Raw genomic sequence first — 15,430 nt, forward strand, 5'->3', positions numbered from 1 at the left:
GCTGGAACTGATCCCACTTTGTTGCTCACTTTCTTCGGTCCTTTTTTCTTTAGTTGTTAAAACAGTCAATGAAAAGATATTGTTGCAAATACACAGTCTTTATCTAACTCTTGCTGGAATATTACCTCAAATATAATGTATCCACTGTGCTCTAATGTCTTCCGAGGCTGGGGGTTGATGTAAGATGCATCTTCCTCAGTACAGCTGACAACAAAACATTTCCGAGCAAAGCTGGCTTTATTGGTCTTGCAGGATGGATGCAAGCTTGCAAGGTTCAGAGCTTGGGGCTTATCAGAGGAGGTGGAGGGTACTTAAGAAAGTGGCATACGTTTGAAATGAAAAACAGAATGGCTCATCAAATGTGGAACTGTCCAAACAAAAAAAGTTTTTCACTTACATGTAACTTTAGACACCCTAATATATGTTCTGGAGAACAGAAAATTATTCATATTCATCACATATAAGTCTAGGTACTAAAAACAAGATAGTTATGATATGTTTTTCCGTGAGACGAAGTTGGCAGATATAATTTATATGATTTCCCTTTAGGATAAGTAAAATATTTCCTATCAAATTTGATTTTAAATGGGGGATGGGTTCTTAAAGTCTTAGAGTCCCAGCTACAAACATAATACACTCTTCAACATACACAAGTGATTATTAACAAAAAAAGAATACCTGTGTTTATCAAATGAAAAGGTATGCGTGAAATTCCAATAAAAAAGTTGTCACTAAGAAAAGAAAAATTTAACAAAATCATTTCAGACAGAAAGGACACTCATGTTTTCAAACATTGGGCATAAAGAGGGATCTGCTGTAGGAGTCTTTGTCCTCCTCTTCATCATGCCCCTTGTGATCCTCTAGAAGTTTATCCAGCAAGTTTGGTGATTCTGGCTCTGCCTCTGGATCTTCATTCAGACAATTACCTTGTGGTTCGGGGTCCGAATGCTGGGGGAGGTTCAGGATCTGTGGCTCAGAGTCCAATCCCTGGGTCTCCATCAGTGGGATCATTGTGGTCAAAGACATTGACAAGGGCATGTGAACTCGTGAAGACCCAGACAAGGAAGCAGAACCTGGGGAAAACTGGACCCCTGGACTGGGCATGGTAGATATAGTGGTGAGGGGTTGGGCCCATGGAAGGTAGGTCATCCCCGAGTCCGGGAGCTCCATCTGAGGGAGGGAGGCTTGGCTTGGGGCCACTGGTATTGTCTGAAAAGTTAAATATCACCAAAAAAAAAATATATATATATATATATATATATATAGATTACAAATAAACTAAAAATATAAAAAATGTGTTACTATCCAATCTAATTTTAAAGACCATTTATATGTTTAAGAATGTTCACCCCATACTATGTGTATAAGCTGTGGACAACAACCACAGCATCATTCTATTAGTTAGTCCTGTCGGTTCTAATGAACTGATTACAGTATGAAAAGATACGATATCACATACTGACCTCTGAGTGTCAGTATGATTTAGTTAACTATGGCCTACCAGCAATGCTGTGATGTAACTCATTTAGCCTCTTAAGCCCATTTCAAACAGGGGCCGATGATATAACAACAATTGAAGGCGACCGCATGATGTTTGAATGAGCCTGAGCAAATGTCTGGAACTATACTTTTCTGCTGCATTATCAACCTCAGTTGTCTGATTGACTCACAAACCAGCCAGCAAAAAAGCAGCAGTGACAAAACATCACAGCTGACATCACAACTATCAGCCAATATACTTGACCTAAGGTCTTTACTCACATTGCCTGATTGACACCCTTAAACGTGTTTTAAAGAATTATTTTCTATATCTTTGTCATGAGGTACAACAGAACAACAGCAGAATAGGGTGTGTCATGTCGGTCACTGCTAACGTAACTTGGTCTCAGCTGTGAGGATGGGTAGGCTACAGAGGTCAGGCATAGCACCTAACTCCACATTCCCATATTGTTGTTGTTTTTTTTATCTTTCTATCTTAGACTTTTAGGTATCAGCCCCAACTAAGATCCTGACTCATGTGACATTACTTGAGGACATATGTCAGACTTCACAGAACACATTTTTGGGACATTAGAGGCTCTTCTCTAAGAGGGGGGCAGGTTTAGGTAGGTGTCAAAGTGAAATCCATATGATTTCAGCCAGTAGCAGCCAGGTTCTGCACTTAAATGCACTCGATTAACTGATCATTAGCCAGTTTGAGCACCTCTATAAATACAGAAGTTTTGGATGAAGTTTTTGCTGGTCTGCAGCATTCAGGTGTGTGTTAACAAAATATCAAGGAGGAAAGACATCAGCGATGATCTTGGAGAAGCAATTGTTGTTGTTCATCAATCTAGGAAGGATTATAAGGTTGTTTCAAAATCTATTTGGAGTCCATCATTCTACAGAGAGAAAGATTATTCACAAGTGGAAAGAATTCAAGACAGCTGTCAATCTTCCCAGGAATGGATGCGCCAGAAAGTTCACCTCAAGGTAAAATTTTACAATGCTCAGAGAAACTGCAAAAAACCCTAAGAGCTACATCTCAGAATCTATGGGCCTCAGTTAGCATGGTAAATGTTAAAGTTCATGACAGTACAATTAGTAAAAGACGGAACAAGTATGATTTCCTTAGAGGGATTGCAGGAGAAAGCCTCTTCTCTCTAAAAGGAGCATGGCAGCACAGCTTAGGTTTGAAAAGTTGCATCTGAACAAACCACAATACTTCTGGAACAATGTCCTTTGGATAGACCATACCAAAGTGGTGATGTTTGGTCATAATGCATAGCAGCATGTTTGGCAGAACCTAGAAATGCATTCTTTACTGATATCGATATTAAACATAATAATTCCACAGATGCAGATACCAAAAGTTCCTGTCACAAACCACAGGCTCTCAGTGCAGCAATTACAACGTCAGTTGTTAGTCCAAAAATATACAATAGTTTCTTTTGATTACGTGTTGGCATGTTGATGACAACTGTCTCACATATTTTACATTTATTTGGAGCACTGGCTGTGCATGTCCTAAGAAATAACAAAAGATATAATATGGAGGTAGAAGGACAAATGTGAACATCCATTCTAACATTCTTGATTTAGGGACAACAAATACCATCCATAATACTGCAGCTGTTGCTGTTTCTGCTGTGATCTTAACATAAACCATATACTAACTTTTTATAGTCTCCATGATTCTGGAAGTTCTGTACAATCTGAGTTGGATGATGTACTCCCTTGTGGAATTCTCTGTTAACAGACATAGTACACTAACCAGTATGTGAACAATTACACCTTCGACAAAGCCAGTTGTCTACATAAGCATTAAGTTAAAAAGCAAGTAAATTCTTATCACCTCCCTTTTTTTATTGATATGTTTTCCATGTAACCTTACTTGGTAAAATTCTAAAGATAATTTCAAGTTCCTACTGCGATCTCACACTCACCCCAAAGTTAGTGAGCAGTGGAGTGTGTGTGTAGGTCAGCATGGTATAGCTGGGGCACAGAGTCTGCATATAGACATCAGCAGTGAGGGTTGGGGTGGCTTGATAAGCCAGAGTCTGAGCACCAGAGTCCTGCTGGTTGTAGTCAGATGAAGACCAGGGCATCACAGCAGGCTGCAATCCAGTGCTGGCCACAGTGGGGACAGCTTTCCAGCCTCCACACTGTAGCCCTCCATCAACAGCAGCAGCTGACTGCTCAGCTGAGGAACCCCCAGCAACATCAGAGCCAAAGATTCCTGAATATCAATTAAAAAAAAGGCTTAATTGTGAGACTTTGAAAACAGAGTAATTTTTTCAGTGACTGTTTCTGGTATCTCACAGGTGAGGCATGTACCTTGTGTAAATGATGACTGATTGCTGTGTGTGCCCACATCCTGAAAAAAAGATCACATCACTGAAGAAAGTAAATTAAAACTGTCACTTCAGCAGAACAACAATCACATCTTCCATGTTATGTTGATATATAAATATAAAGTATTTACACCTGTACCAATCATGTCCAGGTGTGAGCAGCAGTGAAGTCAAAATTACAATTATAGTGTGTGAAATTGTTGAAACAGATTTTGTTTGTAGATTGGCATACAGTAACGATCTTGATAGATTTGTCTCTCTTGTGCAATATCGGTTTTCTGCGTTTGGACTTAAATTACAGCTTAATCTTTTTATATATTTTAGAACACAAAAATTTAGATTGTCTTAAATGTCAAACAATTATTATTATTATTATTATTTATAATTTTATTTTGGGATATACATGGTCTTTAAGCTTTTTTTCTTTAGTTTTTTTTCTTGTTTTACAGCATTGTACTTTGCTCAAAAAATATGTAGCGCTCTGTCTGCATTTGGAGTGGAATTTAACCCTAATACAGTATTTGGAATGGCACAAACAGTGTTCTTTAACAAATATTTGTTTCATACAAATACTTTTTTAATAATTTGTATTCAGAAAAAAAAGATGAAAAAGACATCAAATCTGCTTTCTCTCATGAAACCAGTGGGGATATTTGTCCCTTCTTTGCAGCCAGTTAAATTTTTCCAACATGGTTTTCCCCTATCCCTTTCTCATGCTCCTGTTAAGTCTGTCACACCTAACACAACAAGATGGAGTGTGGATGTAAAAAATGTTTTAAAAAGAGCTGGACCTTGGACATGAAAACAATCATGGATAAAACAATATGATACACTTGCATAAAGATGTAGAAAAGTTGATGAATAAATAGAAAGTTTCTCAAGGCAGGTATATCAAAGTGCCTCTTTTTCATGGTGCTACTAGTTCTCCCAAGAAGGCAGTGTCATAGGTGAGACATGCAGCAGAGATGAGAGCAACATGCATCAAATAGAGCAGATCAGCAGGGAAGTCAAAATGAAGAGACGAAAAGGCTCGTTTGTCCCTGATACGAAACTGTCAAAAAAAGGGGGAAAAAAGTGCCCATTCTAATACTCCTCCACTCACGTTTCCTAAAGGTGAAGTTTGACTCTGATTAGTACTAGTATTATGAAGCCTGTATAGATTAGCTATATTAACATTCTGACATAATGTAGGGTGGTAATATCAAATACCAATCTTCTATTATCCTGCTTAAAATTTTGCAGTGGTATACAAACATACTGTTGCACTTCTAATATTTATTACTCAAACAAGCTGATGATATCAAAAGTCAGTTCATTTTCTTTTAGCTTTTTGTTTAACTCTATTTTGTACTGAATTGGCCAGTAAAATGTTTTTGCTGCACTCTATATGATATTAGTGGCAGTATAATTTTATTCTATATATGTAGCAGAATCCTGCAAATGTGTGAGTTCAAACTGATCAGATAGAATATTTATCAAAATTAAAATTATACATGTACGGTCCACAATACTTCTATTTGCTCTGTAATTTATTGATTCTAGTCTCTGATGAGGTGATTATTTTGAAAGAGCTGAACTGGTGATTAAAATTTTGACAATATGTTTAAATGGCAAACCAATTCACTGGCTGTGCTCACTGCTGTGTGTGAACAGTTGTACACGTCAAACTAAAAAAAACTAAAATAAAAACAGATCCTGTTTCCAACATGATTAATCTTGTCTATATAAAAATATGATAGTTTAATGAAAGATTCATGTACACCTACATATCCTAAATTTGAGGTAAACTAATTCAAAATGTGATGCAAAGCTTGACAGTGAGTTTTTTTTTTAATGTGAAAATTCTCCCATTAAGATCCACAACAGGCATTTTCTTAGGATGCAACCTCATCAACAGTTTATCTGACATAAATTATTCACTTTTTTGTTTATCAAAAAAAACTGCCTTGGCATTTCATACAGCATGTTATGTTGGGTTGTATTGCAGTTTCTTTGATATTTGACTAGTTTATATTCTTTTTTATTTGACTGGACTGTACATAATTAAAGTCATTACTTTGTTCTTACTTCTATGAGGAATAAGATGTAATATCATGTAGATTGCATTATGTTACTTTTGCTGAAAAGATCTAATAAAGAATCTTTAGTATTTAGATATCTTGGTTCTCTCAATGACCTGTTTCCATGTGTGATTGGTCTGACTTGGAGTTATGTAGGTCTTTACACTCATTTTCTGACTTGTAGGTTCATAGTAGTGTGTAATGACCATCTAGAAACACGATTTGAATGCAAGTACTTGCAATAAACCTAAAAAGGGAAATGCAACAGTCTGTCAATTAGCATGACTAGATAAAGTGACAGACATGCTCACTCGATAATGTAAATTGTTTTAAAGCTTGTTGTTTTCATTTGAAATGCCATAATAGCAAAATAACCTTTAAGATGCTTCTTATTTTGATCTTGTGTGGACATGGGCACTTTAATAATAATGATAATTATGTTGAGCTAACACTCCCTCCACCCCTTTAGTGGGTGTGAGCAGTTATTTAGCTATGTATGATGGGTGAAGTAGTGAACATCCTGAATGTTTCCACAAAGGCGGTTGTGAATTTGTAGAGTACTTAAAAAATACAAACAGCAATGGCTTGGAGGAAGGAGGTAATCTCCCATGATGACATACTTAAGGAGTGATTAGCTGTTATTGTCTTGAAATGAATGTTTATGACTATAATCAGATCTTTATTGATCCCAAAGGAAAGTGCTTATTTTACATCTGTACAGATAGATAAAAGCTCAAATTGACAGCAAAAACAAGAATTAAGAATAATAAACATTGATTAATTTATCATTAAAATATGATAAATATCAAAATAAAACTAATATGAAAAGTAAAATAAACTTAATATAATGATTCTAAATGAGAATTCTTCAAAAGTGATTCTTCTAAAGAATCTACCCAGAATAACCCATAATTGTATACAGTGTTGTGCATGAACACACTAAAATCAGCATGCTCACCAACACTTCACAAATTGTCAGGAACTGTCGAAAATGCAGAACCAATATGTGTGAGCTAATGTTGTCTTGCAAGTTGGATAGTATTAAATTAATGCTTGGTGAAGAAACCGAGTCATAGTCTGCACATTTAAATGATGTAACAGTGCTGTAATCTCTGTCACTGACAGAGAGTCATATAAAATAGAGACAACTTTGTGTAACATTACGCTATGCAGGCAGAAAGTGAAAAATATCCACAGCTCTGTAATAATTCTAATCTATTCACCAACTCAAACAAACCAAACAAATCTAGTCCACCTGGAACAGTGAACTGCAGTATATTCATCTCTTCTGGTGATATGCATGCACATGCAAATATGTGAGCCACCAGCAACATTGTTGCATGTTGATGCATGCGTTTGTGGGATTTGTTGAACTGCTGCATCACAACTTGGACATCTCTGTGTTTCTATCACTATGAAACTTTTTTTTGAATAACAACTTGTTGGATTCTCAGGCTTATGCAGAATCAAGAATGTTAGCACATTAATTATGTAACATAATGATACAACACAAGTATACATTTTATTTTGGTTAAGACAGGGTTGTCAGCTCACTCTGATGTGTCTTTCATATCTCAAATAATAGCAAGCCTCAGAGCCAATGTATTCTTAAAACATAAAATACATAATTCAAAACAAACTAGAGCAGAATAATTAATTTCTAAGAGCACTTCAGTTTAATAAATCCATTTTTTTATTTGCTGAATAAACTTTATTTGAACAATGTGTTTTTTGCCTGTTTCACTTTGAACAATAAAATAATAGAAAGTACATGGCTGAGAGCATAGGTTAGCTTTTTAAACAGATTACTAAAGAATACTGATAGTGTACAGCCAGGCGTTTAGTTCCATTATCTGCTGTTAACGTTTTTGTTCAAATGCTGATACCAATATTTATAGTTGTATTTTAACGTGAAATCTTTTCATCCACATTTTTTTTTTTTCAGAAGAACAGCACAGCAGCAGTGAGGGTCCCGTGAGCCAGGAGGGATGGGATAATTAGAGTACAACTGAAACAGATGTTGCCTCAGGGCTATTCTTACAATCAATGTAAAGAATGAGATGCCTTTGAATTGCCTTCAGAACCTTATGATATGGTACAAAACCCCAAACAGTTAGTATTTGAGGCACCTCTGTGCTCATCAACATTTTCTCTTTGACATCATTCAGAGAACAGCACAGTAGAGCAGTAGGATCACTAACATAGTTTAGCAAAGTAAGGAAGATGTCATATGATGTCAAAACTAATCTATTTCAGTTAAGATATATTTTTAAAATGCCAAATGTGTATGTTTGTTTATTTATTCATTTACCTTATTCATATATCTATTTGTTTATTTGTTTGTAATCTGTATTTTGCTGTATTCAGTTTACTAAATGAACACAAGGATTGCAGTTCTTCATAGAGTTTGTTGTATGTCAAGTCATTACTGATTCCTTTCATTATAACTGAAAACGGTCATCCACGATGACTAGAAAATAGTCAAGTAACAATAATTAGCCCACCCTAACTTTGATCTTTCTGCTGATCATGTGCAGGCTGAGCACAACAACACAGCTACCTTGTACTGTTTACATTAAAACTTTGTTTTAAGTGCAAACATGGTTGCAGACATATTAACTCAGCAGTCCTTTTCTTGTGACAGTTCTGCCTCAGTGACACAAAAATTCCATCTTTGTTAACTCGCTGCCAGTCGTCTTTGATAATTCACACATACCAAGCTGAGGCAGTTTGTCACCGGCATTGCAGAATCAACTACCAAAAGACATGGCTGCAACATAAGCTACCTTCATATGAACTATACAAGTTTTTACTTTCCAGTCCAGATAAAAAGTTACAAGTTCAGAATTGAATTTCAGTCTTTTACTGCCCAAAAACTGTCCCCTGTAGCAACACCAGTTGTTACTCTTGTTTTGTTTTTTGTTTTATTTGTCTTTTTGTCTGTTCGATGCTGAATGGCTTTGTGGAAGGAAGTGATGATGGAGGTAATGTTCACTTGCTTTAAGCTTCACTAACTTCTCCTTTCTATGCTCTGTTTGCAACTAGTTTGTTTGTAGGTGGCACTGACCATTGCTTCCTCATCTTCTTCTATTGGCTAATGGGCAGATTAGAGAATACCGTGACTCATGTCCCATTGAAGGTTACAAAGTGGTGGACAGTAAAATGCAGTCCAGTTGTAAATCTTAGCTGCATTGTTCAAATGTGTTTTTATGTAATGTCTTAGATAATGCTTTCCCAATTCTGTTGATATCTTCAGTTGAATTTTTGACGTTTTAAATTTGAATAACAGAGTTGCTTTGTCGTGGAAATTAAAGCACACTCTTCAGAGGAGATTTAAAAAGGTTCACTGGAAACTCTGCACTTTGTCTTTTTTGTGTTTATTTAGATCAGACCTTATGGGGGAAGCGCTCCTACAGTGTCAAGGGTTGACAATAACAAAAAGGTAGAGCAATAATAAGCAACAGGTGTTATTCACTCCCTAGACTTGTATATCATGGACAATATAGGGACTGGATAGTGTAGTGGTAAGATTGCCACCTTTCATGTTTGTTTATTGTCTGTTTGTTTATGCAATTGGCAGATGCTTTTATCCAAAGCGACTTACAGGTAGGCAGATAGGGTAAGGGGGTCTTGCCTAAGGACCCCTACTGGAGGTAGTATTTTTCATGCAGGGGATTTAATCATGGGGGTGACCTGGGTTCAAATCCCCTATATGAAAGGTACTAACTCCAGTAGCGGTCCTCAGACAAGACCCCCTGACCCTACGTGCCTACCAGTGTAAGTCGCTTTGGATAACAGCATCTGCGAAATGCATAAACAAATAAACAAACAATAAATAAATAAGGAAGAGTTCCAAATATAGCAATAATCAGGGGCAGTGTTGAAGCATGTTGAATAAGATAAGACAGAACTTTATTAATCCCGAAGGAAATTCCTGAATCTCTTACCATAACACTCATAAATATTCCTAAAGGTTTACTTTTTTAAACAGCTGTTTTCAAGTAATTGTGGAATGGCATCATCTCCATTCCTTCTCTGAAGTATAGTCACATGTATCCCATACTAAAGTCTCTTAAAAACAAAAGCAATTGAGCTAAGCTTTCCTCTGCATTTGTAGTATTCAACCAGCTCCTGACAGCTCATGACTGTCATTTGTATACTTCTGGGTCATTTTGTTCATTTAGGAAACTGCTGAAGGAAAAAAGCCATATCTGACCATATCATACAGCTGGAGGTCAGAAAGCAGAGACATGTCAGCTTGTCATGCCAACCTCATCACGGTGGATTTGATCAAACTATTTACTTCATTATTTTAAAAACCAAGCCACACCTGATTAAATATTATGTAGGTGACTACATTATAATCCCATATTATAAATTAGTATAGTGTATTATCATTAATTTAATTTAGTCATGAGAGATATTTTTTTTCCAATTTCAAAGCTCATTTTCTAACAGAACCTCCATATTAATTAATCATTTATGAAGGGAACTGGTCCTTTATTTTATCACTCTGATGTTTTCTCTTTTTCAACGGCAGTTCTGGATATGATTATAATCTTTGTTATTATTCTTAGTAGTAGTAGTAGTAGTTTCAGTGATTCTGCCCAGCTTTCCAGTCTCATTATTACCCATCATGTGATAACAACGTACATTAATCTCTCTTTGCTTTACATGGCCTCTGTATGGATACCTATCTGGGATACAATGTGCAGCAGTACAGCACAAGGTAGTACAGCACTGATAGCTTATGTCAGTGTTACTACTGCTTCCTGCTGTCTTCAGTCTGCCATCGGGGGAAATGCTCATAGGCAGTAGGCCATGTGATGTCAGGTGCCTGACAGATTGCAGAGAAAGAGCCGGTTAATGTCATTGCTTTGACACGAGGGGAAAGGGTTACAGCACCAAGTCAGTACAGGAAAGACAGCTTGCTTAATTTCACCAGTGTCACTTTTACTTAACATCTAAGGAAAGTTAAAGTGCTTTTGGGCAGACACTGTTGTGCAGTTTACAACAGATGTCTACGTTCAGTTATTCCCCCTCAGACTTGGGACAAAAAAAACTTACTCTCATGTTGCCTCCTTATTGTCTTACTAACTTTCTCCCCCTCTTGAACAAACTGAATTTCGCCTTTTCGCATTTTCTTCACCTTAGACCCTCCTAAATTTACCTGCCTTTGTTTATCTTCAATACCTGCAGCTAAGCTTCTTAATGATTGGTTATGTCGCCACATATACCGGCCGTGTGACAGACTAACCTTACAGCCTGACAAAATATGCCTTAGAGTTAATAATAACTACCTGAACATAACGAACATATAGTAGGTCTCCATTTACCCAGAGTTTTAGGTAGCTTTTTTCTCCTCTTCACCTTCCCAATTTAACCACTGTCCCTGCTTAGCCTGAACCGCTGCTGTTGTACCCCATAACATTCCCTCCTGTCTACGAACCTGCTCAACAATTAGCTTTCTCTTCTCCTTAGGACCTGCTCTACTCCACACCAGTTTTTGCCTGGGCCAAGCCCAAAGCCTCCCCGGCACATTTGAACATTATCCACAATCTCTTTATGTCTAATAGTTGCTTCTACCTCCTGAGCTGCCATTCCTGGATTCCATTTCCTCCCCTTGGTTGGGTTTGGAGCCACCGTACTAACTACCACATTACCACTTTACCCCTGCCTAACAGGAGCTCTGTCCTAACTTTAGTACATTTAAACTCCTCTACTAGACTAGATACTGAGAGCTGGAGTATGCCTTTCCCCTACAGTGCCACAGTACTTGTAAATCTAGCAGTGGCAGGCAGTCAGGGCCAGCAACACCTTCTCTGCTGGCCAAAACACTCTCAGAATCACTATACCTACAACCTAAATTATAATATTTGTTCAATGAAATTGTATAAATTTACTTCCAATAGTCTATTCTCTCTTTTTTTGTAATGTTTCTCTTGGCTGCGCTGCTTCCTGTACATGTCTGTGGAATATTGATGTTTCGTCCAATCAGATTTCAGTCTCTATGTTTTCCCAGGATTAATCTAATCTGCCCAGGGCCTTCAGAATCAGTAGTGCTGGCCTACCTTAATTAAACTATATAGCAATGGAACTATTTTTTTAACCAATCAGATTTCAAATTTGCCTCACTGGGCCAGCTAGATGGCCCATAGACCATAAAGATAAATAAAGAGTAGATGCCGCATCGACCGTTGGGGCGCGAGAAATACGGCCGCCGTCTACATCCTACCCACTGACAACAGAGTATTCAAGAAGCCAGAGCACTGTATTCCTGTGCAAATAAGCGGACGATTGCGAACAGGGGTCGGGGGATTACTTTTCACAAGTAAGATTCAACATTATTATTGGGTTGTATTTTGTGAATAGAATATTATTGTACTGTATTTATGTCTGCCACCGAAATCGCAGTCAGTAAATGTTAAGCTAGGCTATGTTAATAGCCGGTGTTCACCCGGTTTTTAGGCCAGCTGAGACTTTATAAATCATACATTCCATAACACAGGCTTAAATTACAACTGACTCAAGAATGCTATTGTAGAAATAATGCAAATATTGCTGATATAACATTGACCAGGAAATTTTACACAGGTGACACAGGCTGTATTATGCACATGTAATTATTTCATCCTGACAAAAGTAAGATACCTCTCATGTCTCATACCCTACTTGCTTAACAATACAGACAACAGAACATCTGACTGTAGAATAGTTTGCAAACAAGCGTACTTACAATCTCAGCAGCTTTGTTTTATTATTAACAGATATGCGTCAAAATGGGAGTTTTGTTGACCCAAACCTTCTTAAAAAATTTTAAGAAAATTGGAAGAAGAAGGAAGAAAATAAGCTTAACCTCCTTTTTAAAGTGTTTTTGTCTTGACTTTCTCAACTCTCCCATTTCTCAAAGAGGTTTCTCAAAGACAAAGATATGAGGAAGAAGTGGGAAGTGTCACGGTTTATTTTCTGTTCCATGTCTTGTCATTTCCTGTTTTATTTTGAAATCACTAACTGTCTCCTCTCGTTTCAGGTATCTTGCTCTTCCTCCCGTGTCAAGCGTCTCATTGTCTTCCCTGATTCCCAAGTGTTTCCACCTGCTCCCCTTGGTCCCTCATGTGTTCAAATAGTCTGCGCTTCCCTTGTCTTGTGCCAGTATGTTGTCTCTATACATGAGCATCATTACCAGCTCTTTGTCTTGTTCTTTCAGCCATAGTTTCCACGAGCCTGCAGTGAGCGATCCTCCCGCAGTGCCATCTTGTTTTATAGATTATCCTTGTCCATAGCCTTAGTTTATTTATTCTAAAACGGTAAGTTTCATAGCTTTGTTTTTCCTCCGTTTGCAAGGAGTGATTTTTGCTGTAACTTTTCATAGTCACCTCCGTTAAAGGAGAGTTTTAAGTTCGTTATAGAGCCTCTGTTTGGTCAGAGTTGTTGTAATCAGTTGTTACTGTCAAACTTCAGTGTTTTGGACTATGGCCATACATTGTGTCAGTCTGGCTGCTGGTCAGACAAATGTTAGCCATTAAATGCTAACATCTAAGACCCGCATTGATCCACAGCGTGGTTGTTATCCACTGGTGCCGGCTTATTCAGCCAGCTGCTAGCCCATGGCAAACTTATCTTATTAGCTTATACAAGTATCTCTTTTCATGGTGGGAGGGGATGTAGGTGGGGAAAAATTAGGTCCCCATCATTAAATGAGTAAAAAGGTGCACAGTCATATCAAAGCCAAGTCGTAAGAGTTTTTTCTTTTGAGGCAAAAACTTTAAAACGTTCAGTTTTGTAGATATGTTTTTAGAGAATTTACAACTGCTGGAGTGAGTTTATAACTTAACGTTATCAAGTAAAAAAGCCCATATGTATGGCTCAAACTGTCTGTACCACCAACTGATCCTGAGTTATCTCATTGTTCTATCACACTGAAGGAGAATCATATTAGCAAAACATTTACCTCATTTAGTACAACATTTATGGCCATATAGTTAAAGGTAAATGAGATTTACTGACAAAAAATAAAGAAAAAAAGATGCAATGAACATGTCACCCCAACCCCAGCTGATATCACATCTCTACATCCTCGCCAAGCAAGATCTCCAGGAATCATAAAGATAATGCAAAGTTACAGGCAGAAAATCTGGAAGTCACAGTAGTGTGCTATGAGATAGCTCAGCAAAAATCTACCCATTTATTCCTTTATTCTAATTCTTCATTTTAAAAGATAATTAGTGAACCATTCCTTTATTTTACTAGGATGCAGATTATCATAGGGACTATAAATTGTAGATTTGTAAACTGGAGTATTTAAGAGGATGAAAGCAGTGTCTTTTCAGATTTGGGATGTGAGTAGAAATCGTAAAGAATGCTTGGACCACATTCAATGTAAGTTTCACATTTTCTTTCCTTTGCCCCTGAAATTTCATTATCAAACACATCTTCTATCTTTCTGGAAGACAACATAAAACTGCACTTTGTCATTCTTGATTTCTTTTTTTTCCCCTTTACACAGGGCGTGTATGAAAGGAATCTATCCACGTGTGTATGTGTGTATGTGTGTACGTGCGTGGGTAGGGGTGTGTGTGCATGAGTTTGTGTGTGTGTGAGGGGGGGTTGGCTCTTTGGCAAGATTGCAAGTTATTTTGCATAGGGCTGTGTGCCCAGCCCTGCAGCCATGCAGCAAATGGCTTTAACTGTCATGGAAAAACACCTGGATTATATAAAGACAAAATCTCCCTCTTTGATAGATCAGACCCTGGGTTCTCAATCAGTGATTCCCGCAGGGGTCCTTTCTTTCGCAGTTTCAGTGCAAAATGTAAATTGATAACTAATGGCAAAAATTCTCCCCAAAGATAAAGTTTTTATTCATCTAGTTGTATTTTTACTGAGTTCATTTTTACAATTAACAACATGCGTCTGGAGGGTTCATCTCATGTGCACTTCTTTTGACCTCTGCATTGTCTGCCCTGCTGCAGCGAGAATTAAAATAATTGATCCAACTGATCTTTGTGACACTTCAGATGATTTAAGGATGTCACCCTGGAAGCTAATGGTGATGATTTCTCAACACAATTAAAGTAGTGTATGATTAAAGTAAAGTATGATAATGTCATCAAGAGAGAGAGGTGGCAAAAAAGTTGGTTATGTGCAAACAATGGAAACAGCACCCATAACAATGTTTATTTTGATCAAAACTGACATGTGAGTTTTAACTTTTTCACTAAATTACCCCAGAAAATCTCACAGGATTAGAAATGTTTGCATAGTCCAACAGCAGAATCAGATCCGTCATTGCTCTATATCTGTTATTACTCATATCTGTTACTTTTATTTTGAATTGAGAGACTCATGGGAAAGTGGCTTCTTTCGAAAGGGCAGGTTTCATGCTAAGAAATTCACAGATAGAAAACATTATGTATATGTTTGTAAGTCTTGTTTGTAATGGTTTCCTCACCACTGTGGATGATGCTGTCTTGTTGTTGTGGAGCTCCTGACTCCTCTTCCTCCTCAACAGCTCTTTAACTGGATCTCTAACTCGAACCC

At 37.3% G+C, this 15,430-nt stretch overlaps 1 protein-coding gene across 1 annotated transcript in view; it reads right to left on the bottom strand.

The window, feature by feature from the left end:
* Positions 1-457: 457 nt before the first annotated feature.
* Positions 458-15,430, bottom strand: part of LOC140314756 (POU domain class 2-associating factor 1) — a 24,722-nt gene continuing 9,749 nt past the window's right edge. The window contains exons 2-5 of the mRNA XM_072393113.1: positions 15,342-15,430; positions 3,817-3,856; positions 3,426-3,718; positions 458-1,209 (exon numbers count right to left, since the gene is read on the bottom strand). The exon at positions 15,342-15,430 is cut by the window's right edge and continues 39 nt beyond it. Coding sequence (XP_072249214.1) covers positions 787-1,209; positions 3,426-3,718; positions 3,817-3,856; positions 15,342-15,430 — 845 coding nt within the window. The 3' untranslated portion in view covers positions 458-786. The remainder of the gene's footprint in view (positions 1,210-3,425; positions 3,719-3,816; positions 3,857-15,341) is intronic.

This window comes from Leuresthes tenuis, unplaced genomic scaffold, assembly GCF_036924035.1.
Source record: "Leuresthes tenuis unplaced genomic scaffold, fLeuTen1.0.hap1 SCAF_9, whole genome shotgun sequence".
Taxonomy (NCBI): domain Eukaryota; kingdom Metazoa; phylum Chordata; class Actinopteri; order Atheriniformes; family Atherinopsidae; genus Leuresthes; species Leuresthes tenuis.